The sequence below is a fragment of the Electrophorus electricus genome, chromosome 5, assembly GCF_041902795.1.
Source record: "Electrophorus electricus isolate QZ-2024a chromosome 5, ASM4190279v1, whole genome shotgun sequence".
Taxonomy (NCBI): domain Eukaryota; kingdom Metazoa; phylum Chordata; class Actinopteri; order Gymnotiformes; family Gymnotidae; genus Electrophorus; species Electrophorus electricus.
The window spans coordinates 26,729,666-26,753,097 of record NC_137501.1 but is presented as its reverse complement, the minus strand read 5'-3'; the positions used below and the strand labels follow the sequence as shown (position 1 = coordinate 26,753,097).

At 40.6% G+C, this 23,432-nt stretch overlaps 3 protein-coding genes and 3 non-coding genes across 19 annotated transcripts in view; 2 read left to right on the top strand and 4 right to left on the bottom strand.

Moving 5' to 3' along the window:
* Positions 1 to 347: 347 nt before the first annotated feature.
* Positions 348 to 9,329, top strand: slc44a1a (solute carrier family 44 member 1a). The gene is made up of 17 exons (XM_027020442.3): positions 348 to 564; positions 645 to 716; positions 1,126 to 1,212; positions 1,765 to 1,907; positions 2,575 to 2,711; positions 2,859 to 2,952; positions 4,420 to 4,589; positions 4,679 to 4,768; positions 5,026 to 5,165; positions 5,629 to 5,815; positions 6,104 to 6,272; positions 6,583 to 6,739; positions 7,041 to 7,124; positions 7,409 to 7,546; positions 7,837 to 8,073; positions 8,633 to 8,713; positions 8,912 to 9,329. Exons 2-17 carry the CDS (start codon positions 693 to 695, stop codon positions 8,933 to 8,935), a joined length of 1,962 nt encoding a protein of 653 aa, XP_026876243.2. The 5' UTR covers positions 348 to 564; positions 645 to 692; the 3' UTR covers positions 8,936 to 9,329.
* Positions 9,330 to 9,799: 470 nt separating this feature from the next.
* Positions 9,800 to 14,899, bottom strand: aptx (aprataxin). 7 transcript variants are annotated; one of them, XM_027020447.3, is made up of 10 exons: positions 14,844 to 14,899; positions 14,347 to 14,480; positions 13,885 to 13,931; positions 13,706 to 13,759; positions 13,256 to 13,510; positions 12,739 to 12,798; positions 12,201 to 12,427; positions 11,927 to 12,030; positions 11,372 to 11,538; positions 9,800 to 10,923 (listed from the first exon to the last, which is right to left on the bottom strand). In XM_027020447.3, the coding sequence occupies exons 2-9, from the start codon at positions 14,474 to 14,476 to the stop codon at positions 11,384 to 11,386; spliced, it is 1,032 nt and encodes a 343-aa protein (XP_026876248.2). In that variant the 5' UTR covers positions 14,477 to 14,480; positions 14,844 to 14,899; the 3' UTR covers positions 9,800 to 10,923; positions 11,372 to 11,383. The 7 variants fall into 7 exon arrangements, with proteins under 7 accessions (XP_026876248.2, XP_026876247.2, XP_081570740.1 ...); XM_027020446.3 differs by lacking the exon at positions 9,800 to 10,923 and having other exon boundaries at positions 11,060 to 11,538; XM_081714614.1 differs by lacking the exons at positions 9,800 to 10,923; positions 12,739 to 12,798 and having other exon boundaries at positions 11,060 to 11,538.
* A 1,937-nt stretch (positions 14,900 to 16,836) lies between these two features.
* On the bottom strand, positions 16,837 to 16,908 carry trnaq-cug (transfer RNA glutamine (anticodon CUG)). Its single transcript has one exon. It is a non-coding gene; the product is annotated as a tRNA-Gln (tRNA).
* Positions 16,909 to 17,016: 108 nt separating this feature from the next.
* On the bottom strand, positions 17,017 to 17,089 carry trnaf-gaa (transfer RNA phenylalanine (anticodon GAA)). Its single transcript has one exon. It is a non-coding gene; the product is annotated as a tRNA-Phe (tRNA).
* A 585-nt stretch (positions 17,090 to 17,674) lies between these two features.
* trnaq-cug (transfer RNA glutamine (anticodon CUG)) lies at positions 17,675 to 17,746 on the bottom strand. Its single transcript has one exon. It is a non-coding gene; the product is annotated as a tRNA-Gln (tRNA).
* Positions 17,747 to 18,198: 452 nt separating this feature from the next.
* The window catches only part of osbp (oxysterol binding protein), a 17,630-nt gene continuing 12,396 nt past the window's right edge, over positions 18,199 to 23,432 (top strand). For 3 of the 8 annotated variants that reach the window (XM_027020470.3, XM_027020471.3, XM_027020467.3), the window contains exons 1-3: positions 19,299 to 19,385; positions 19,499 to 19,669; positions 21,899 to 22,107. In XM_027020470.3, coding sequence (XP_026876271.1) covers positions 19,339 to 19,385; positions 19,499 to 19,669; positions 21,899 to 22,107 — 427 coding nt within the window. In that variant the 5' untranslated portion in view covers positions 19,299 to 19,338. Of the gene's footprint in view, positions 18,300 to 19,278; positions 19,386 to 19,498; positions 19,670 to 21,898; positions 22,108 to 23,432 lie in introns of those variants that run through there. The other 5 variants (XM_027020475.3, XM_027020472.3, XM_027020473.3 and 2 more) reach the window with 4 other exon arrangements.

Sequence of the window (23,432 nt, the reverse complement as noted above, 5' to 3'; positions counted from 1 at the left end):
GAAACAACAACAACAACAAAAAATCCTTTTTTTTTTTTATCCTTGTAATCAGAGCTTGCAGAACGGCACACTTCAGATGTAGGCTAATCACTTTATATCGTTTAATTTTTAAATAATTTAAAATTAAGTAAATATTACACATTTTTGTCGATGTTCTATTGACTCACCCAAAAACACGTCTTAAATTTTGAATAATGTATTGGAGACTTCTACAGTAACTAGTAAACTGACGCTTTGTCAATCAAATCTGGCGCCGTCTGTCAATCTTTCAAAACTAGATAAGCCGACTCGGGATCAGTTGTGACTTCTAGCGGATACGTTGTCTTGGACTAGTCACAAAAACGCCTGATCCACGTTCAGCAGGCTAAACATGCTCAAGGATTATTTCCGCCCTCGCGTTTGCTACTAGTAGACACAAAATTGAGGAAGTATTCTTCTTCCGACAAATCCCGAGAAATATAAAAAACCCAAAGTTCATCCATTCCGCAAGATACGCGACTTGGAAGTGATAGGACGTGCGACCCGTGTGCGTTTTCTAGTCACTCCACATGCAGACATCTAGAGGTATTGTTCAGGATATTGTTCTGTTTTGCTTGCTTTCCTTAAAAACTAGAACATAACCAGGCAACTCCCGGTTAGTTTAGGTGTTGTTTCCTCCGTAATTACGATTCTCAACTCAGGAGTTTCCTGCAATGGGATGCTGTGGTAGCACAGAGGTAAGCATACAGAAATCTTATTCAATGCATGCATTCCATTGCATATTTGTTGTAGGCTCAATATATTTGATATCACGTTGAAGTATATATTATTTGAAAGAAACAGTTTCGATTGCACTACAGCCGTCATGGCCTGGAGACTGTAGACCTTAGTTTGAACCTACAACAGAGTCCCAGGTTTAGGCCTAATTCATTAGGACTACCATATATGGAGAAATAGCAAAAGAAGGTATTTAAATACCGATATCATAAAACTGGCAGAGGATGAATAAGGCCAGGGTTGGCAATAGTGATGACCTCATTTCCGCCTGAAAGGTGGCTGCCCGCATTTATTTAAAAAAAGTTTTCCTTGTAAACTTTTAGGATGCCGCGCGTGAACAAAAGAAAAATGATTTCGTGTTTTTGGTAGAAAAAGCGAGACTGGAAACCTCTGGAGGATCGCCAGTGCACTGACATTCTATGGCTCCTCCTTTTTGCTATATTCAATATCGGGATGGTGAGTACATGATTTGACATCGACCATTTTACTCGGAACAGCTGAGGCCATTTTAATAGGTTCACATTTCTGTTTATGTGTGTGCATTTCTAGACTGTAGCTTATCCGTTGCCATCCACACTTTGTCAGTCGATGTCTACCGCCTACGTCGATGACCAGTTTTTGAGCAAAGGTTAACCCGCATGATTGCCTATATCATTTTTGGCGATGGAACGTTTCAACACAGCAGTGACATTGACAGGATAGTCGCAAAGGCACAGCAGCATTGCTGGAGTTTGTACTTATGTATAAGTCATCACCGTTTTTAAGAGGGTCCCCCTCACAATAAGGTAGTAGAAGGGTAGGGCACATTCATGGTTACACGGTACAACTAAAAGGTGTACCAAACAAGGGTGATATTTGGGATAAACCTTGAGTGTATTTAAATCCTATAATTAAGAAGTAGTAGGTGTATTCAGAGGCCACTCAAAAACATACTGTTTTACTTTATAAGTTTTGTGAGTCAGATTGTATTTGTTATCTCTTAATATGCTTTGATTTTTATTTTGGTAGCTCTTTATTTGTGGTTTTGCCATATCCACCGGGGCAGCCTCCAGACTCATTTCAGGGTATGACAGCTACGGCAACATCTGCGGGCAGAAGAATGGCAAAATCCCGGGGATCGAACTCAGCGGCCAAGACCAAACCTCAAAAAAGTAAGTAGAGCAAAGAGGAAACTAAACTTCAAAATTGCTCTAATGTTATTAAGGTGAGTTAGACCAGTCTTTGGGGGGGGGGGGGTCGTCATAATCACCTCTGTGATTAGTATTTGATTCAACCCTTGAAAAAGCTGAAATTAAGATGAATGGCAGAATTGGATGGATTCAAGAAACTGCAAGGCACTGATTTGCACCCAACCCCTGGGCTCCTCTGTAGAGCTATAGGACTTTGTCAGCCTTCTTATATTTCAATTAATATGTTGACTATTGGAAACCTGTGCAATTGTCTGAGGAACATTTTGGGGGTAGGTCTAATCATATTAGTTCATGTAAGAAGATTTAACCCTCCCAAAACTGTCAGGCAGCATTTTTTGAAGAGCTGCACACATAAAGATGACCTCTAACCCTGTCCTCACCCTTAACACATCAGTCTTTCTTCTTCTTATGTCTAAAATGTTTATATCCAAGTGACAGGAATGTCATGATGAATGAGAATAGCATACAATAAAACAATAATATTTCTAATTTTATTTATAATGCAAATAAATAGAATTTCATAATATGAAAAAAAATAAAACACCTTTGATGAATTGCCATCCCAGATTTGCATATTTAAGTTTTCCAGGTCTGTATTTCCACATACAGTTTTGTTTCTATTGTGTAGGTATGTTTTTTTCCTGGACCCCTGCAACGTTGATGTAGTGAGAAGGAAGATCAAGTCCATGGCCCTGTGCGTCTCCAGTTGTCCAGAGGCCGAACTGCAAACCTATGAAGATCTCAAAAAGTTCGCAGAGAGCAACGGTTAGCACTTCTTTGCCTTTCCAGAATATTTGAAAAGCTTTTCAAAGAAGTAACTTGGGATCAGTTTCTTTTCATATCTCCATGTCATGAAAAGCCATAAGGAATGATATGACTGGCTGACATTCTTTTTTTCCCCTTAACTTTTAGGATCTTATTTGTGCTCCTATGAACTGAACCCCAGCACATACCCCACTGATCCAAACAGGGCTACCAAATGTCCCAAGCTTCCAGTTCCTCCGAGGTAAAACATATTATAATTCAAAGTCTATTATAAGAATATATTACATTTGAAATTATGGACAAATGCTGCAAGTGGTCATAGGTTTAAGTACAGTGCCTCCAAGAAGTATTCAACCCCCTGCAGATTTTTCAAATTCAGCAAGATGCAAATAATTTGGAGCCTGCAAATTTTGAACAAGAGTAGCATTTATTAAAAGATGCCTAAATATTACGTTGACCTGCTGGAAGCTGAAATGACGACCCATCTTAAGATCCATGATGGAGGGGGTGAGGTTTTTGGCAAAAATCTCTAGGTAGGCTGTGCTATCCATCTTCCTGTGGATATGGACCAGATGGCTGGGCCCCTTGGCTGAGAAGCAGCCCCACAGCATGATGTTGCCACCACCATGCTTGACTGTAGGGATGGTATTCATGGAGTCGTATGCAGTGCCATCCTCCCTTGGCTGAGAAGCAGCCCCACAGCATGATGTTGCCACCACCATGCTTGACTGTAGGGATGGTATTCTTGGGGTCGTATGCAGTGCCATCCTCTTGCCAAATGCCCTGGGTGTGGCTGGCACCAAATAACTCAATCTTGGTCTCATCAGACCAGAGAACCTTGAACCAGTCTGCCTCAGAATTTTTCAAGTGATCATGAGCAAACTTTAGACAGGCCTTGACATGACGCTTTGAAAGTAAATGTACCTTACGGGCTCGCCTGGAATGGAGACCATTGCAGTGGAGTACGTTACTTATGGTATTTATTGAAACCAATGTCCCCACCACCATGAGATCTCCCCAGAGCTCCCTCCTTGTTGTCCTTGACCGTTTGTACAAGCCTGGCCTCAGCATGGGAGGAAACTTTGAAAGGCTGTCCAGGCCATGGAAGGTTAACAATAGTTCCATAACACTTCTGGATGATGCTCCCAATGGTGGAGACAGGTAGGCCCAACTCCTTGGAAAGGGTTTTGTACCTCTTGCCAGCCTTGTGACCCTCCACAATTTTGTCTCTGATGGCCTTGGAATGTTCCTTAATTCTTCCCATGTTGACCATGTATGAGTGCTGTTCACTTGTTTGGGGAGGGGCTTTTATAGTCAGAACAGGTTGGGGGGGGAAAAATGAAAATTAATCCAAGGATGTGAAGCTCATTGTTCTTAATACCTCAATTGCTTCTTAATACTTGAGGGAACCAAACAGAATTCTGGTGGGTTGAGGGGTTGAATAATAATTGACTCTCTGGTTAAAAAAAAAAAAAACCAAAAAAAAAAAACCAGAGAAATAACATTTTTTAGCTGCAGTGCATTTCACATGTCCACGCCCATCTACAGTCCAAATTTCACAATGCTAAGTTAACTCCAAATGTGTAAACCTGCAAAATCTGCAAGGGGTTGAATACTACTTGGAGGCACTGTATATGCAGTAATTAAACTGTATGACCGCCACTTTTGTAATGCGTTTGTGTTGATAATCTGCTCTGTAATTGTGCAGTAAGTCTTTACCAGTTTTCCACCGCTGCACCCCAGCGGACATCGCCTGCTACTCCAAGTTCGCTGAGGCCCTTATCACGTTCGTCAGTGACAACAGTGTGCTGCACAGGGTCATCGCTGGGGTGATGACCTCGAAGGAGATCATTATGGGGCTATGCATGCTCTCATTAGGTAGCTACCCTCTGTTAAGCTCCTCCCACAATATAGAAGGCTCTAATCCCTTAGCCGCCTGCCACTCATGTCTCTTTTGCTCCCTCCAGTTCTCTCCATAATTCTCATGGCACTGATTCGCTTCATCTCAGCTGTTCTGGTGTGGCTTCTCACAGCTATTGTGGTTCTCGGATCCCTGGGTACGTTGTCCTAAGCTTGCTGGTCATGCTTGCTTGTTACACTGTCAGACCTGTTAGCACAAAAAGATAAGATTCCCTTTTCCCAAAACTGGCATCCTAGTCTCTTAAAAACAATCCACAGACTGGGGAATGATTATTCAGGGATTTATGAAGAAATTGCATACTTTCTGATTTATTGGTAAAGTGGAGGCTGGCGGTTAGTTAAATAGCCAGATTTTCCAGATTTTGAAGCTAACATAAGGCATACCATCTTTCAGGTGGTACTGGAGTTCTCTGGTGGCTCTATGTAGACCACCGGGTATCTGCGAACACGACTCTGCCTGCTAGCGAACTCCAGGTGGCTGAGGATAACCAGAAGGCCCTGCTCATCTACGCCATAGCTGCTACAGTCTTCACGGTACTGACCGTGCATGAGTGTGGGTGGGTGTGTGTGTGTGGGGGGGGGGGGGGGGGGGGGGTGTTGTGTTGTCCATTATATTTCTGTGGACATTCAATCCTGAATTTAACTCATGATCACAAAGGTCAAAGCATTGGATATATTTAAGTGTGAATTACATTTTATGTATTAATGAGTATTTATGTGAAATAATATGTTCCGTGTGTAAATGTGAGGAACTTGACAGAATCAAAATACCTGCCAATCTTAAAGTACACATGCAACCACATAGCCTGGGTCTGTCAGAACTGTGCCATTCAAGTTCTCTCTTAATAATTAACATATAGAAGAATTATTATTCAGTAATTATGAAGGCATTGCACACATTCTAATATAAAGTGGCCAGTCACGGGACTGAAAACACTTGTCAGTCAACATGATTCGTGCTCTCACCCATGTCTCCTCCCCTCCCTACCCCCATCAGATTGTGCTGCTCCTGCTGATGTTCTTCATGAGGAAGCGCGTGGCTTTGACTATTGCGCTGTTCCGCGTCGCCAGCAAAGTGTTCGGCCACCTGCCCCTGCTTGTGATGCAACCCTTCTGGACCTTCCTCACCCTCATGCTCTTCTGGGTCTACTGGATCACTGTGCTGCTCCTGCTTGGGACAGCAGGTTCGATTCTGCCCAGCACCATAATGTTTCAAAGAAAATTCATCATTATAATAACCTTTATATACTTGCACTGCAGAAACAGGTACAACGCAAAGGCTCGTCAAATATTTTTGGACGTGTTTTAGGGGATTTATGGGTCAGGCCAAAATGAAAGCACTTTCAGTTAGCCATATGTATTTATTTTAAACTTTGCATTAGCACTATATAAATTAAATTGGTTCTGTGTAAAAGCAATGTAATAATGTGTATTTGAGAATGGCTAGTAACTGTGTTGCCACATGTTTGCAGGAAACCCAGTGAAAAATAACCAGACAGGATTGGTGGAGTTCCAGATGGCTGAGCCTCTGCAGTACATGGTGTGGTACCATGCTGTGGGTCTGATCTGGGTCAGTGAGTTCATCCTGGCCTGCCAGCAGATGACTGTGGCGGGGGCAGTCGTCACGTACTACTTCACAAGGTCAGGGGTCTAAGGTCGTTCAGAATGATGAGTGGTGGGGCTCGTCATATAAAGATGTTTTTTAAATCTGTCACTTTGTTTTTCCTGGCCTGCTAGTTGATGACTGAGGCAAGGCTAGTGGTCACACTATTTCACCAGATCAGAGGTCAAAGGAATGAGGAGGCATGGGGCTTACCACAGAAATTCAGCTTTTACTTGCATCTACTTCAGCAGAAATGCACACCAACAACCAGTTTGTGTGCTACTAGCTTGCCCATGATGATCATGGCACTCATTATCCACTCGCTAACGGTTTCTGCATTCACCTTAGAGATAAGTCGCAGTTGCCACTGACTCCCATCGTTTCGTCGGCAATGCGGCTGATGCGCTACCACCTGGGCACGGTGGCAAAGGGGGCCTTCATCATCACGCTGGTGGAGCTCCCCCGTCTCATCCTCACCTACATCCACAGCCAGCTCAAAGGCAGTGTGAGTGTCCTGCGTAAAATCTCCAGAGGCCGAGCCTCATTTCTGAGACCTTGGTTTAAAACTTGGTTTAACGCTTTGTCAGGCCAAAAAGGTGAGAAATTTATAGTCTTCTTTGGGAGAAGGCAGCTACTGACATACTAAATTTTAAGCAGTTTTGAAGTAATTGATTTAATTAATCCATTTCAGTGCCAGGTTTTCATTCCATACTGTATGTGTGAGTTCAGTGAGGTGATTGAGGGTTACATTGTTATAAACGATTCATGTCATAACATTAATAGTGGTTTAACATTATCTCCCACAGGAAAATGCTTGTGCTCGATGCATGTTGAAAGCCTGTGTCTGCTGTTTGTGGTGTCTTGAAAAGTGCCTCAGCTTCCTGAATCAAGTGAGTAGATACAGACCATGTTTAAAACAACAAGCTCTACCTAGGATTTGATAAGCTGACAGAGCTTGATGTGGTTGGTGTTTATATCATCATTGCTGGTAAAGATGCTATCACCACATTATGATGATGATTGCAATTTTTCTTTGAAGCAAGTTATACACAATTCCTCCTTGTTGATTAACTGTTTAGTTGTGCTTAGAATGAACAATTTAGTATACATTTGTTGCGCCAATATTTGTTGTTGAATATTGACGTTTTTCTTGAAACTGTCTTCCTTCCTCAAGAACGCATATGTAGCTACAGCAATAAACAGCACCAGCTTCTGTACGTCGGCCCGAGATGCCTTCATCATCCTCGCTGAGAATGCGCTTCGTGTCGCTACCATCAATTCTGTTGGAGATTTTGTCCTGTTTTTAGGAAAGGTACTGCAGACAACATGACTTTCGGAGCTAAGTAGCAAATAGAGAATGTTCTGTCAGTGTCGTCCTACCTGAGTTCTCCATAGGTCTGAGTCTTTACATTTAGCATTCTTTATATAAATCCATTTTTCAATTTATTTATTTTTTTAAATTATTATTTTAAATGGACTTTTGCATACTTTATCCGTTTTGCCACTTCCACAATGTTAATCCAGTAGTGTGCAGGTTTTATTGGACACAATGTTGTATTCAAAGTGGGCAGTTGTAACCAAATGGTGGGGGTGGGCTTCCAGGTCCTGATTGTGTCATGCACGGCGTTCGCGGGTGTGCTGGCACTGAACTACCAACGTGAGTACACGGTGTGGGTCCTGCCGCTCATCATTGTGTGCATATTCGCCTTCCTGGTGGCCCACTGCTTCCTGTCCATCTTCGAGATGGTGGTGGACGTACTCTTCCTCTGCTTCGCCATCGACACAAAGTACAACGATGGCAGTCCCGGCAGCGAGTACTACATGGACAAAGCGCTGATGGTAATCCAAGCCATTTGATTATTTGTCTAGATTTCTTTATTGCTTACCCGGTTGAGTGAATCCCTTAACCACGTCCCATCTACTATCCACATAGCAATTAATGAGTGTGATGGCTAACACCTGTTTCCATTGTGATGGAGCTTCTGCTATCATGGTATTGTAGAAGGGCTAAATGCACTTGGAGGACAGCACTACTGCTTTGGTTTTTTGTGACATAAAAGGCACTCTAATTGGATATCATTGCTCTAAGCTGGCTGGGACCATTGTGAGGCTTTACTTTTTAGTAGATTTACACAGTTGCATCAAAGTTTACTTCTGCCATAAATGATTTGTCTGTTTGAAAGCCCCCATTTGGTCAAAACAAAAGGACAGGTTGTTGGTGGCACAGTTTAAAATATCTAATCAAGTAGTTTGTGCATGACGGGGTAAGCCACCTGCTTCAGATGAAATGAGCTAAACAAAATGAAACAGTTTGATCAAATTGACACAGGAGCCCTAAGTCACAGGTGATGTATTGCTATATAGTGTCATTGTCCCTGACACTTCTACCCTGCAACAGGAGTTCGTGGAGAGCAGCCGAAAAGCTGAAGCAGAGGGGAAGAGAGCTGCAGGTGGAGACAGCAGGGAAATGAAACCAATGGTGAGCGCTTAAGTGCTTTTTTTTTTGTTACTTTGTACAGTACTGCCAAAGAAAATAGTTTGAAGGTACTTATCCCATTATGTTCTGTGGGACATGTGCACAGTGCAACACAAACTCCTATATTTGAAAACGTGGACATATTAAGGACACCCACACATGCTGGCATGATGCAGTGCACTGGGCATGTTTGTGTTTCAGACTCGTGCAGGAACGTCGGCATGACGAGGATCAGCCTTTAACACTTGTTACGCCAACAGCAGGTGCTTCTGATGGAGTAGGCTAACGGCTTCACCAGGGATTTTTCCTCACTATGTGATCTAACTACATAAGCACCTGTGAGACAACTATGCATACTTCTTTTGACCGTCTTTTGTATGACTAAATCTGAAATGCTTTTAGCAATACTTTTGTAGATAATTTTTTTTTTTTTGGACCTGTAAGTGGAGTCGTTTTGTATTTAAAGGGTATAAGTTTGAGAACTGTTAACATAACATAAGTTGTTGTTATTGTTGGTTTTCTTATGCTGTCTCAGGTTTTTTTCTAGTTGAGATATGTCTATGATTTATTCTGTACATCATTCAGCTTTTATTTATAATAAAAACGGTAGGCAATCCAATATTGACACTTTTTCCTTTGCCAAAATGGAGTCTTGCTTCTAGTTCCAGAAAACAAAACTTGGTTAAATACAAGTAGCGCATGATAGACCCAATATTTTGCGAAGGACTGATCAGACAATGCAAAAGGTTTGAAATTCTGACTGTGAAATTAAACTAGAAAGACACTAAATTTAAAGTAAATTCGTCCAGTGAGGAATTGAGACTGGAACGTCCTCTCTGCGCTGTATTCTAGGTTCAGGGTATAGGAGTTGGTAGTTGGGGTTTTTAGCAGCACCTGAATGCGAATGTTTTAGAATAAGCTTACATTTTATTGCTAGGATGTCATTTGTATCCTTAACCTACATCTTTGTGTAGGCCTAATGCAAAGGTGTAGTTAGTAGCTGGAACATCAATCACTAGTATTTGTACTACTAGGTACCTGTGGTTTTACTATGATTAAAATTGTACATAAAATGATTAATGAATAGAATTTTGCATGTGGAAACTTTAATTTCCAGTATTCAGTCATTGCAGCATATGAGAGTAAGAAATATTTTTTCAAGAAAGAGGATCCTCTCTCTGTAGTCATTCCTCCAAATCCACAGGGACTGAAAAGACTTGTTAAGAGGCTTGAATTGAGCCTCCTTTCCAGATGGCGTTGTCGCACTCTGATGCAACTACGACCTTTACACTTTTACCCACTAAAGTGTTAAACTCGCACTGCAAGTGCATCTGGAGTCCTGGGAACATCGTCGAGCCACCACAGATGACGTTATTCAAGAGTTCGTTCTTCAGCTTAACGTCACAGATATTAATGTTCATAATCAATATACTTGGCTTCCAAAGGCCAACTAGACAGTTAAAAAAGGACCTCCGGGCACATAAAACACTCGTTACTCAGTATAAGTGTCATTCCATCCGGTAGACAGTGGGTTATGGCGTTATTGTTTTTGTAGGACTCTGTTAATGGACACAACAGTATTTGTTTATTTTATCTAACAAAGCAAAATTATTTAATGTTAGACATGCTAGTTCCTGAGATGCAAACGATACTCTCCAAATAGCAGTTTAGCGTTTCATCGGCATACTCCACTTGTCTGGTTTCATTAGCTGTACGCTATCCATCATTAATGGGAACAACTTCAGACATTGGCCACAGTCTACTACTTGAGATTTTGTTCCACCATAAAAAGCAGACCATATGGATTGGTTGGTAATGCGCGTTGCCGGAACCTTGAAAGTCCTGAGTATGTGTTCAGCGAACTTTCCTCCGGTAGCCGTCGGACATAAAGGTGGATCTGACATATCGTCATGGTGCTCTGGAGACACCAGTTCCTCTAGTGCATCCCAGTTTCTCACCATTCCACTCTTGAGTTGGTTTTACTAGTCTTCTCCATTGACAGAAAACCCCACGCTGGATATTACGCACGACGGGGAATCGTCTCCAGCGAAGCCCGCTTTTGTGTGTCCAGTTCCAATGTCCAGCACCACCGCTATGGGGAATTTTAAAGCGTCGTCCACAGTCACTCATGACAGCTGGGACCTTTCTGTCGTAGTAGTGTGTGAAGAGTTCATTGTCATTAGCTGGTCGTTTGCACGATGGGGACCACGGTCCTATTTAAAGTCAAAAGAAATGCAGTAGGTTTTGCACATTTAAAATCAGCTTGTTCTTGCCCAAATGCTTGTCATTTAATCACACTAAAAATAGCACAGGCAATCAATGCGTCATTAACTGGACCAACACAAAATGTCCTTATGAACGCGAGCCATTTAATTTCAACTTACGAAACAGCTTAAACCTTTAAAACAGAACATTTACTACTGTAACAGAAGTCATCTGTGTCTGTTGCACACACAAACGTATATGTAGTTTGTAAATTATTTACCAGCACTTTAAGGCACCATTTTAAACACCTTAGTGTCCTGGTTATAAAGTATTCCTTGTCTGTAATTGAAACTAACACTTCCATGTACTTTTTCCTACCTATTACAAAACAAAACAAAACCTCTACATACTGAGCTCTTATTTTAAGCCAATAACATATTCGTTTGACTCGCTGACTTTGGGGATGGTTCACGATGGAAGATGAGTTTTGAGATGGTCCTTTAGCTTCGGTATTGTCGCTTGCTCTTTGCGGCAGACATGACAGTGCAACGGCAGCTTCAGCAGCTCACTCGTGCCATCCTTCACGCTCACTTTTCCATCTCGCTCCAACATGGCAATGACGTCTACAAAGCAAACGTTAGACATTAGGATTAAGGCTTTCTGCATCCAGAATTCACTTGTCTGAAACTGTTACTTCAGGCCTTTCTATAAAGTTGAAAATGTTATCACCATGTATAACATCTTGTTTTGATTTTTTACAGTTTAAAAAAAAGCAATTCAGGGAGAGGATTCTGGAATAAATGTGTTTTTAGTGCCACTTTATGTTAGCAGACTGGTTTGTGGATTATTTAATATTTTCCCATGTTTATTTGGACAGTTCCTGTTTTAAAAGCTATTGAAGGTTCTTGGTTATTATCTAGATGTGTTAGAACACTGAAAACTGTCCATTGAAGTGTAAATGGGGTGGATAGTGCCAGATCTATGCAGTAGTCAGTTTTACATCCCACTCACCCTGAGATTCAATGAAGTAGTCTGTGGTAAATGAATTCCAGTGTTTCTTATTCTTCAGACAAGGGGAATCAAAATCTTGACTGATCACGTGCAGGTGAACGTGACTATGAAGGCAACAACACATATCGTAAAATATTACTTCCACATTAGTAAGTCTTGCTGTTTCCTAAACCCACAATGATGCACATTTCCACTGTCAATTTTTATCTCTTCGCCCCTGCGTAACAAGTGTAAGAAAAATACCTTCAAAGCAATTACGGGGTGCCTCTCTCACCTCATACTCGGTATGGCATGGTAGCCCAGGCGGAAGCGCAATGTCTGGCCGTCGGGACACTTTTGTACCATGCTGTCCCCCACCTGCTGCATGTGTTTCAATAGCTGGCAATGCTCGGGCCGCAGGGCCTTCAGGCTGGAGATGAACTCCCAAGGCAGCACCAGCCAGTGGTGCCTTGCCTTCGGGTACTTGTCTTTAATCACTACCACCTTTTCATCCTTGTACACCTTAGGACCAAGGTGGACACAAGGCAAAAGTAGTTGATGTGGGAAGCTACACAATGGCAGGGGCTCTTGCTTTTAGTTCATGGCTGTGCAGATACTGGAGGGACAACTGAATGGTGTCTACTAGATCAGAGGTTTTCAAATAAGCTGGCTAAGGTTTCTCAATGACATGTTGGGAGCCAGAGTGCATGATAAAAGTGTGGTGGTCAATAAGTTTGATCTCTATCAGAGTGTCTGATAATCCATGTCTAGTACTTCACGAGCTCAACTCAAATCAATTCCATCTGAATTAGCAACATTTAATTTCATCATACCTGCATCTTTGGGTCCTGCATTGACACTTTGAGACCCTGACTCCAGTGGCCAGCAGATTCCTGCAGAAAATATGTTCACTGCCTTGATGTAAAACTACATACACAAAACTAATTCTGTAGGATTCAGTCCTGTTCTTTAAAGTAAACCTTTTTTAAAATGTATTTTTATCCATTTTCTCCCATCTTTAGTTGTTATGCCAATTCTCACCCACCAACTAGCAAGCTAACTCTCCTGCGTTGGACAATTGCCAACTGAGAAGTGTGCCAGCAAATGTGTGCTTCCTTTGAGACATGGGAAGCCAAGCATGGCATCTTCTCCAGCAGCTGCCAATGGGTAGCTGAAAACACGTGGAGGCAAGCACTAAATACCCTACAAGCATGAGCACACAGACGTTCATGTCTCATTGACAGGGGATGGATATTCTTTAAAAGCTGATTTCTGCATTGTGAAAGATAATCTTAGCTATACAGAAAGTCGCACAAGTGTCAATAAAAAAATGCGCAAAAAGAAACTCACCACCTTGGCCGACACAGGTGTTGCTTTTTCCACCAGAGGTGGACTGTATGCTGCCCGCGCTTGAAGGGAAGAGGTGGCTACCTTGCTGGCAGGGCTCTCTGCCTCATCCCTGCAAGGGTCCCTTTGGTGGGGCCTCTTAGTTGGCTTGCTTCCCTCCCTGGGAGAAGTGGGGCTGGAGGCATCTTCATTGAAGCTCACTGTGTATGGGAAGAGCTGGTTGACCATATGGAGCTTCTGGCCTTGTTTTAGGGTCACCTGGTTGTAGAGGTGAGGGAAACGGCGTTGACAGGTTGTTATGGCCAGCAACCTGTACGACAGATTCAGTTACTAAGCAACATAGCAAGCATTACACAAATAATGGTTGAAACTATGGCAAAATCAATTCCAAACCAGATGGTCTGGCACAATGGTCACTAATGACAATATGTTTGCACCAACAATGTGTTTTACCTGATTGCCTTTGCCCACAACCACATTATCCACACTTGTCGGGTTAGTACCTAACTGTAAAGCAACATGAACATAATCTGTGCATTGGTAAGGTTAAGCATTGTACCTGACAAGCCTAGCAGAATCATTTATGTTATTTAAAATTATTTTAATCAGCTTCACATGCTAGAATGACTAACCTGTTTCACGAAGATGAATCCTTTGTTGCAGTCTGCTCTTAGTTCAACTATGAAAATAGATAAATATATTATGATTGTCTTGATACATGACGGAGACAAGTCATGACAAGTTCTACCTAGCATTAGATTAAATGGGAAGATAAGTGATAAGTAAGCATCTCAATTTTATTAGATCCAGATTTTTAAAAAGGCTACAATATTAAGGCCCCAAAATGTCAACTATCATTTTACTGAACTCACTGTCATCATTTTATCATCAATATCATGTAGTCTTTTGGAGATATAACTAATAATAAAGTAAGTAACATATAATAGTAGATATTGACCAAGCACATATTAACCGAATAAAAATTACTTGATGTAATATCATTAAAAACACTTGCCTTGAGAGAGTAAACCTGTAGTGATCAGGTACTTACACTTGGTAGATTACGATATTTTGGATTTTCGGGGTGCTGTTACCTTGCATTCTAGAGCACTTTTGGTCTTTAATTCTAGTTTCTGGACTCCGGCCCAGAGTCAGTGCCTGGTGATGAGGAAGCTGAATGGGTTTGTGGCGGTCATCTTCACTAACAAACCAGCAAGTTGGCATTTTTCTGTGAACAGCAAATAGCAGATAACGCGATGCAGATGTGCAATCACTGTCTTACGGCACAAATTGATTATTTTACCGTACAGACTTGAACAACAAGCTACCACAGCCAATGAAACAGTAGCTCTAATCACTGGCGAATTTCAAATCATAAACTGTGTAAAATTAAGGTTGTAGCTAGCCAGCGAGCTAACGTCCACGATCACGTCATTTAACTAAAGACTGTTAAGCTAGCTAGCTACATTGCTTTACTTTGAAATTGACTTAGTCCTCCGTTATAAAAAAAATCACAATGATAAATGTATAGGCTAATTATTTTTGACTTGGTTACTGTATTAGTGTATAAAAAGTCTATAAAATATCTCACCTGAACTATGTGAAGGCGGTAATGGGAAAGCAAGTAAGCAAATATAACCGGTTCCGGTCATTTTCGGCAACACATTTCAAAATAAAGGTTTGACTACTCCGTAAGGGCATTACATGTCTTTTGCAGGTTGATGTTTTTGCAATAAAAATAAGCCCTAGAATTGTGTTAAAATATTTCAGAAGATTTATTAAACATTAAAGGCTCACAGTTGCCAGTTACAGACAGTTCAGTCAGAATGTCCCTATTAGGAATGTGCAGACAGCCCAGTATTTGTATTTGTATCTGTAATTGTTGAGGCAGAAAATGATTTGTATTTGTATTTTTATTCGAATAAAAGTGAAAGGACCCATAACAATCAGGGCAGCAGCCAAGGCTTGAAAATATTGTGTGTGTGTGTGTGTGTGTGTGTGTGGAGGGGGGGGGGGGGGGGGGGTTATTGATGCCATTGCCTGTATAAGCTGTTTTGTTTTTTAATCACTGGTGTTGTATGAAACATTAGCTAACTTACTAATATTACAGAAATAGTATGCATGTTTCATACAGTTGCCCTTACTCCAGATGTCGTACCAGGTTACTGTTTTGAATGTTTCTTATAGATAATGGCATAATGATCATTGTTTGGTTTTTTTTATGTTGTGAGGTAATAGAAATTGTATTTACAAGGAAAAGAGTGCTTAACAGTGCATTATACCTATTAATAACATAAAACACAAGGGAGTATAGAGATTCTGTGTCCTTTCAGAATGATTTGAGTACTGGGAGGAGGCCTCTGTAAAGGTTTCTATAAAGGATACTGGGTAGACTTCAGTGGACCTCAGTGTGAGATATGTGTAAGATTCTATACCAGGCTCAGGACTGTATAGAAAAACAATGTTTTTTAGGATAAGGTCCAGAGAAGTCTTGGAATGTGGTGGTAACGGCTTCCAACTGGTGTGGGTGTTGAATATCAGTTTGCATATATTGACTAATGTATGGTTTGAATGTAATGCTGGTGAATGCAAACACTAATATGTAAAAGAAGGTGAAGTGAATACATAATCACTTTTGACAAATATATAAAAATGTTTGCTCTATAAATAGATTGTTAGAACCTCTGCTGAGGGTGCCTCAAAAATACTTGTTAATGTTAACCTGCAATAAAAGACTATTCTCTTCTCCTATTTTTGAAGTCTGCATCTTTATTTTACATTTGAATGTTTCACTTTTAGACTAGCTGACTGGGGATTTAAGAATGACAGTTGCCTGCCAGTTTATACATGTGACCTGTTACAATGCTGACAACGTGTAAATTACAACTGCTGTCAGTGGAAGCACTGATTATTCAAGGGGATGCACTTGAGCTCTCTCACTCACACAGTGAACACTAAATAGCCCTTCAAAGGGATCCAGAAAGACTCAGTTGTGGTTCATGGGATGTAAAAATGTAAAAAATGCTAAATTAAGTCAAAAACAGAAAGCTGAAGGTTCTACCAAGATTTAAAGTCAGACTAAGCTAAGCATTACACCATGCAACCTCTAAAAAGGTCTCTTCACCTACTCCAGTGAACATCCAGGGATGGGGCATTGAGCTTGTCAAAACCTATATGTCTCTATCTGTTCATCAGTTTTCCTGTAATACGACAGCTTCCGTCATACTCATTCCATTGTTTAAAGGTATGGCACTATCCACAAGAACTGGTCATATGTCTCTGCAAATAATTATTTGTCTTCCCTGTCCTCTTCCTGTTTAGGAAAATGAGACATGTATTGACAGGAACTGAATATTGTGATGTTTTGCAAAATGAGTGCAGAAGAACTGCAAACTGTGTTTAATAAATAAGACTGTGTTTATATTTGTGAAGAAATATTGTATGATTGTGGGATTTTAGTATAAGTCATTAATTTATTCATTTATTAATTCATTTAATATGTGTATCCAAATGAGAAAAACTGTAAAAGACTTCGGTAAACCCTATCTTTAAGTCAGCAAGAGAGCAAGTCAAAACTACCACAAAGGTTCCACCGAGATTTGAACTCGGATCGCTGGATTCAGAGTCCAGAGTGCTAACCATTACACCATGGAACCCATACACAAGGAAGTATGCGGCTAGCTAGAAGGACCTAGAACCTAAAACCTGGAAAAAGATGTAGGGTTTTTTTGGTTTATTTTCCCTTTGTAAAAGGTATTATCTTATGCCGAAACCCGGGATCGAACCAGGGACCTTTAGATCTTCAGTCTAACGCTCTCCCAACTGAGCTATTTCGGCCACAGATAAGAACTGTTTAGTTATTCTTAACATATTGCACAAATTACTAAATAGTATTAATATTAATAATATTAATATTATTAATGTGTTAATGTGTTATTTCATATTTTATAGATACATTTTCTCAGATATTTTAATAGACACGTTACTGCTTATATCCACGCTAGATGGCAGCATTACAACACTCAGTAACTGCTCTTGAATTGAAAAACAATACTTGTAGCCTTTCCTCTGATATGGCTGTTGGTGACACGTGTAATAATTAAAAGTTTCATTAACAAATAGATTATTAATTATTTATGAAAGTTTTCCATTGAGCGGATCAAATATTGTGCTTTAATAACAAAGATATCAAATAGTGTCAAAATAAATCAACCTGGCTTAAATCAAGACTTTTGCCTTGGGTTTTTATTAGGTATTTCATTAATTTGCATTGTATAGTTAAAGTAGTATGCCACTTAACTGTGAAGCGTTTTCCACTGTGCAATAGCCGTTCAAATGAATCCAGACAGACTCAGCAGTGATTCATGGGTCACTTTTGTACTTCCTGAGCTAAGTGTAATGGAGTCAGAAGCAGAAAGACAAAGGTTCCACCGAGATTTGAACTCGGATCGCTGGATTCAGAGTCCAGAGTGCTAACCATTACACCATGGAACCTTCATAGATAAGTTGTGGGAGATAATGTAAGTGAAACATTAAATTAAAACATATATTTTGGGTACAAAATAGAGTATCAAAAGATAACGGTACCTTCTTCCTTTGAAATGTTTTAAAAATAATTAACAACAACAACATTGCACAGGATACATTTGCTAGCTTCATCATTAACCTATATGACATTTTGTAATATATATTATTATGATTATATATTTATATAAACACACACACACACACACACACACAATTTATAGGACATATCAATTTGTAGGTTATATCCTACCCTATCCTAAATTCCATATTTTTGGAATTTACTTTGAGTGCACTGATAATTAAAGTATTTAAATGTAAAACTTACAGATATCCATTTGAAACACATGTATTAAAATGCTTCACTAAACACCTTTTAAATACTTTCTTTCTGTCAACGTGAGGAAAACATTGACAGCAAAAGTCAGTCGGCTGTGTTGTCCATCGATGCAGGCGCAGAGTCGCACTTCGTCTCATGCGAACACGAAATCAACTTCCTTGTTCCAGGGGGACTGTGAGATAGGTAGGCTTGTGTTTTGAATATCCACGATGTTAGCTAAATGAGTTTGTAACATAACAGGTATACATTTCGTGCCATTTATTGTTAGAGCGTAATTTACGGTCATATCCGTGTTGTCTCTCTCTCTGTATATATATATATGAATACTCGTTTACTGTCAGATAGCTAGAGAGCTTCTTAGCCTAGCCAGCTATTTCTTAGCCCCATCACTACATTGGTTTGTTAATCAAGTTATAATTTGCAATTATTCTTTAGCTCGTTACGTAGCTATGTTAGCTAGTATATATAATAACAGTGGAAATTGTCGCATTCACTGTCTGTAGCTGGCTAATTCTGCCGAATATGTTACTAGCTAGGTTATCTTGTTATTTATAACTAACCTAGCTAGCGAACACTCGGTGTTGACATGTCGCCAGCTGCAGGTTCAAGTGGTTTAAAGAGATTTAATTTCAGACTAGCTAGCTAGTCGGGGGATATCATCGAAATGCTTAACCTACATATTTAAACACAGATTATGTTACCAGTTTGCTAATTCAACAGTGTGTTGCTAGCAGGCCTCTTATGATATCGGTGAAAATAGACTTGCGTTAGCAAGATAGCTAACGTTTTGAGTTATGGCCATGTTCACATTTGGCTTCAGCTGTTCTATTGGGCTACTGTCGTAATTAATGCATCTTAAACTAATCATTTGGTTTATTACAAAATGCAGTAAACTGTAAACGGCAGTATGAAAAAAAAGTGGCTCTTGGCTGGCTAGATTGCCAGGTTTACCTGCTAACGGTTAGCCAACTTTGTACACGTAGGCGAAACCGAGTAAGCTAAGATAGAAACACTATGCAGCGCTTGACCAACACTTCTGGCAAGTTGATACTACTTAAACTATATTCATTACAAAATACGATAAAATTTTACATTACAAATGCCACACTCGGACATTTGCCACGGCAATAAACTTCTTTAACGAGCTGGCCAAAAGCCAACTACACTAGGTTATTGCCCCCGACATCCGAGGTGTCAGCTAACGCGGTTGCTGTTTTAATCAATGCTGACCTATGTTGACGGGCTCACCTTGCCCGTGGTAAACAGTAAGTACGTCAGTCTGTGCTTTTTGTAGTGGCTTTTTTTGTAATTGACCCTTTTGTTAACTACTGACGTAGCCGTGTTTAGGTTGGGTTACAAACAATGTTTTTGCATATGAACAGGCCCCTAGCAGACACTGTGAAGCCTCGGGCTGTCGTGATGTCGGAGCCCAAGGCACCCACTGCAGCACCCGGAGATACTTATAAAGGCTGGCTTTTCAAATGGACAAATTACATCAAGGGATACCAAAGACGATGGTTCGTCTTGAGCAACGGTTTGCTGTCTTACTACAGGTAAGTCCTCAATTTTTCCTCTAACAAATGTTTACATGCTGATCTGTAATGGGTAAACAGCGAACACAGCTGTAAGGTTTGAGGTGTCTGTAGGCAAGACAAGTTTCATCGTAACACCGTAATATCGGATCAACAAGACACGCTATGGAAACGTAAGCCTTATACAATGCTGTTCATTGCTAGATAGGTGAGAGTTGTTAATTTGCCAAGGAGGAACCTCACTTGTTTGCGCTTTTTGCGGAGAGACCGAGCGGACGAGGTGCTTAATATCTGGCATAGGGGACATTTTATTGACATTGTTTGTCAGTGAAACGATGTGTAAGATGATGCTAGTTTACCTGAGGAGAAGCCACAAGCTGCTCTGATGGACACGTGCCGTCCCCCTTCATCCGTCTTTGTCAATTATTAATGTGTTGGGTTTGTTTGCGTGTAACAACACTGTTTGTCTAGCAAGCCAAGAATGGTATGATGAGCCCTTTTATGTATTCATCTTCATCTAATTATGCAAAAGATTACTTTAGTATATACCCTGCAAAGGAGAACTGGGATTGTGTATCATGGTAATTTTTTACTAATTATAGCAAGCAGTACATGGGGAAATTGTATTTATTAAGCTAACAGTATTATTTTATGTTGACCTTTATGCAGAACTTGTTTCAATACATTTTTCTGCATACTGTTCAGAGAGAGTGACTGCTGTCTGTGTGTGTGTGTGTGTGTGTGTTGGGAGGGGGTCATCCAAGTTCAGGAAGATCTCAGGGGCTACTTCAGCCCTCATTTTTACTGTCTCTTGTCTTGTGAGGCAGCACTGCAAACTAATTGAAGCACCCAGCTTTGATTTTTCAACACTCAGCAGTGTAGTATGTGTAGGAAGTGCTTTTGTGTGTCTGTGTGTGTGCGAGCGGCTACGTGTGTGTTTGAGGGAGACAGAGACACGAGTGGGCATGCAGGCAGACAGACAAATGGAGATTGAAAGACCTGTCCTCCTCCTGGATGGTCCAAAATTTTTGACATCCTGCAGTCATTAGATGGCAGCACAGCTAATGAAACTGACAAATTACAAGCCAGCCACTGCACAGTGGAAGTATTTATTTGCATAAATGATGTACAAAATACTTCATTTGATTTTTTATCATGTATTAGTTGTGGATGTCAAAACTAAAACATATTTTATTTTCCAGACATGGATTAAACATTGCCTTTGACTAAATAGCGGTGATAGTGGTGAGTTAGTGGTGAATCTTTTTAGCAAAATCTGGGAAACTGGTAATGTAGTGTGTTGGTGATGCAGATGAGGCTCTACTAGAGTGGAAGAAAGTAGTAGACATTGGGGCCTAGTAAAAATTAAATGTTGACCTAATCATTGTAGTAGAAATGCCCTTGGCCATATCTTGTTATAGTGTATGACTTCCCCAACAAGAGAGAAACCTTTAGTTTAGTGGCTTGATTTCCAATGACTTGCTCTGCAAATTGACTAGATGTAACTGGAATTAGATTCACGATTTGGCCAGAGCGTCGGCTACATGTCCACCATGTGTCTCATCCCTTCAGTGAAAGGTTATTAGATAGAATGTGCATTTAGATCTGCTTTGCTGATTGTTGTCATCTTTTGTGGCATCTGGCTTGCCCACAAAGGTTGAATTTAGTGGCCTGCTTGTGAAAAGATACCGTGGTATTTAAATATTGTATCTTCTTTTCGTGGAAAGGCCCACATGAGATCTCTCTAAATCAGTTTAAACAAATGTGAGCATCGTTATACAGGGCCTCACATGTCTGCCTTGCCTTCCCCATCTGCCCAGCCCATAGTGCAAACTCATCAGAAAGTGTTGATGTTTCAAACATCACAAGTGTTTAGTCCAAACAGAAGAGGCTGCGTGATGTGAGCTGACGAAGATAAACGCGGATCTCCTCAGCAGCGGCTATCCCTGTATGCTTTAAAGATGAGTGAAGGCCTGAGTTTTGCTGACAGTAGCTTGGTTTGTATGCGTTTCAGATTTGGGCATAACAGATTTATGTGCTTTACAGTTCAAGGTGTTCTTTCTCGATGAATCTTTTACTGCGGTTCACCAAAGGCTGCCAAGTAGTTTCTTTTTAATGTTTGCTGTAAGAGTACCAATTTCCAGGCTCTATGCCTGTGTTATTGGCCATGTTTAATCATTAACATGAGTTTGCTGATGTTTGTAGGAATGTTGAAATGATTTAAAAATGTATTCTTTCTCTCCCCATCAGGACCCAGGCGGAGATGGGTCACACGTGCCGTGGCACCATCAACCTGGCCACGGCCAACATTGCTGTGGAGGACTCGTGCAACTTCGTGATCTCAAACGGCGGCGCACAGACTTATCACCTGAAGGCCAGCTCAGAGGTGGAGCGGCAGCGCTGGATCACGGCCCTGGAGCTGGCCAAGGCCAAAGCCGTGCGCATGCAAGCCGAGTCAGGTGGGTGATGGCCAGGCCCCTCGTCTCGCCTAGCCACCACTAGCGGCTGGGATATGAAAGAGCTGTCAAAATTGCTAGTTTTGGGAAGAAGCTTGTATCAGGCAAGAAATTAAAGCTACATGTACAGTCATGTGAAAAAAGGTATACACTCTTTGAGCTAAATGGTTTTATGCATCAGGACATAATGAATCATCTGGTCCTTGGCAGGTCTTAAAATGAGGTAAATACAACCTTGGATGAACACCACACAACAGATTCCATGTCATTATCTGTTGTAGATTTGCTGGTGTTCTTGGGATCAGTGTCCTGTCACATGAACCAATTTTGGCCAAGCTTTAGCTGTTGCATAGATGTCTTCACATTTGACTCAAAGGTGTTACATATACAAAGGTGTTCATGGTCAACTCAGTGACTGCAAGGTGCTCAGGTCCTGTTGCTGCTTGTTTTCTGTCTCTAATTAGCTTGCCAACTTGGCAAATTTAAGCCATGCTTCCTTCCATTAATTCCTGCCATTAATTAATTTTAATTAATGTCTTAATGACTAATAATTCAGTCTCAACTCATGAAAGTCGCTAATTTGATATGCTTTTTTTCAGTTTAATTACTTTCCTGGTTTCTAGGCATTACAAAGTACTAACTTTAATATACTGTCTAATTGGTTCATATAGGGTTTCTGGTAAACACAACTAGGAGTGAATTTGTTTGCAATATTGCATGAGGTTAAGCAATATGCAGTTGAGGTAATATGAGTGAATAATACAAATTAATGAAGGACAAGTAATGAACAGAATAATGTGACAACAGGCATTTATAAAATAACAGAACACATATCATTTCCAAATTATGAAAATCACCATACATTATTGGTTGAGTATTTGACATCATAGTAGGTTAAATTGTAAGTTGTTACTTGTGAATGTGTGGGATGAGCAACATTATTTGCCCTGGTAGGAATTTGAGTTTAATGGAATTTTAGTTCTTCCTAACTAATTTTAGTTCTTCCAGGCTGGTAAGAGCTTTTCATTTTACCATCCATGACCTTCAAGGAGAGGGGGTTGAGGGTTAGGAGCGAGGCCATCTTGATAGCTGGGCCATTTATGACTTTGTTGCTATTCCTCAAGGCACCAGTGTGTCCCAGGTTTGGTCTTTGGCCTGGAGGTGGAAGAGAGCCCCCCTTTTGAGCAGGTTACAACTTCATCAGGGGAATAATTTTTAATGTCTTCACTACAGTGTACTTTGTTTTTGCACATGACTCTTAGTTGCACATGACTCTTAGTTGTTTATCTTGCGTGTTTATACTTGAGTCACAGATTGAAGATTAAGAT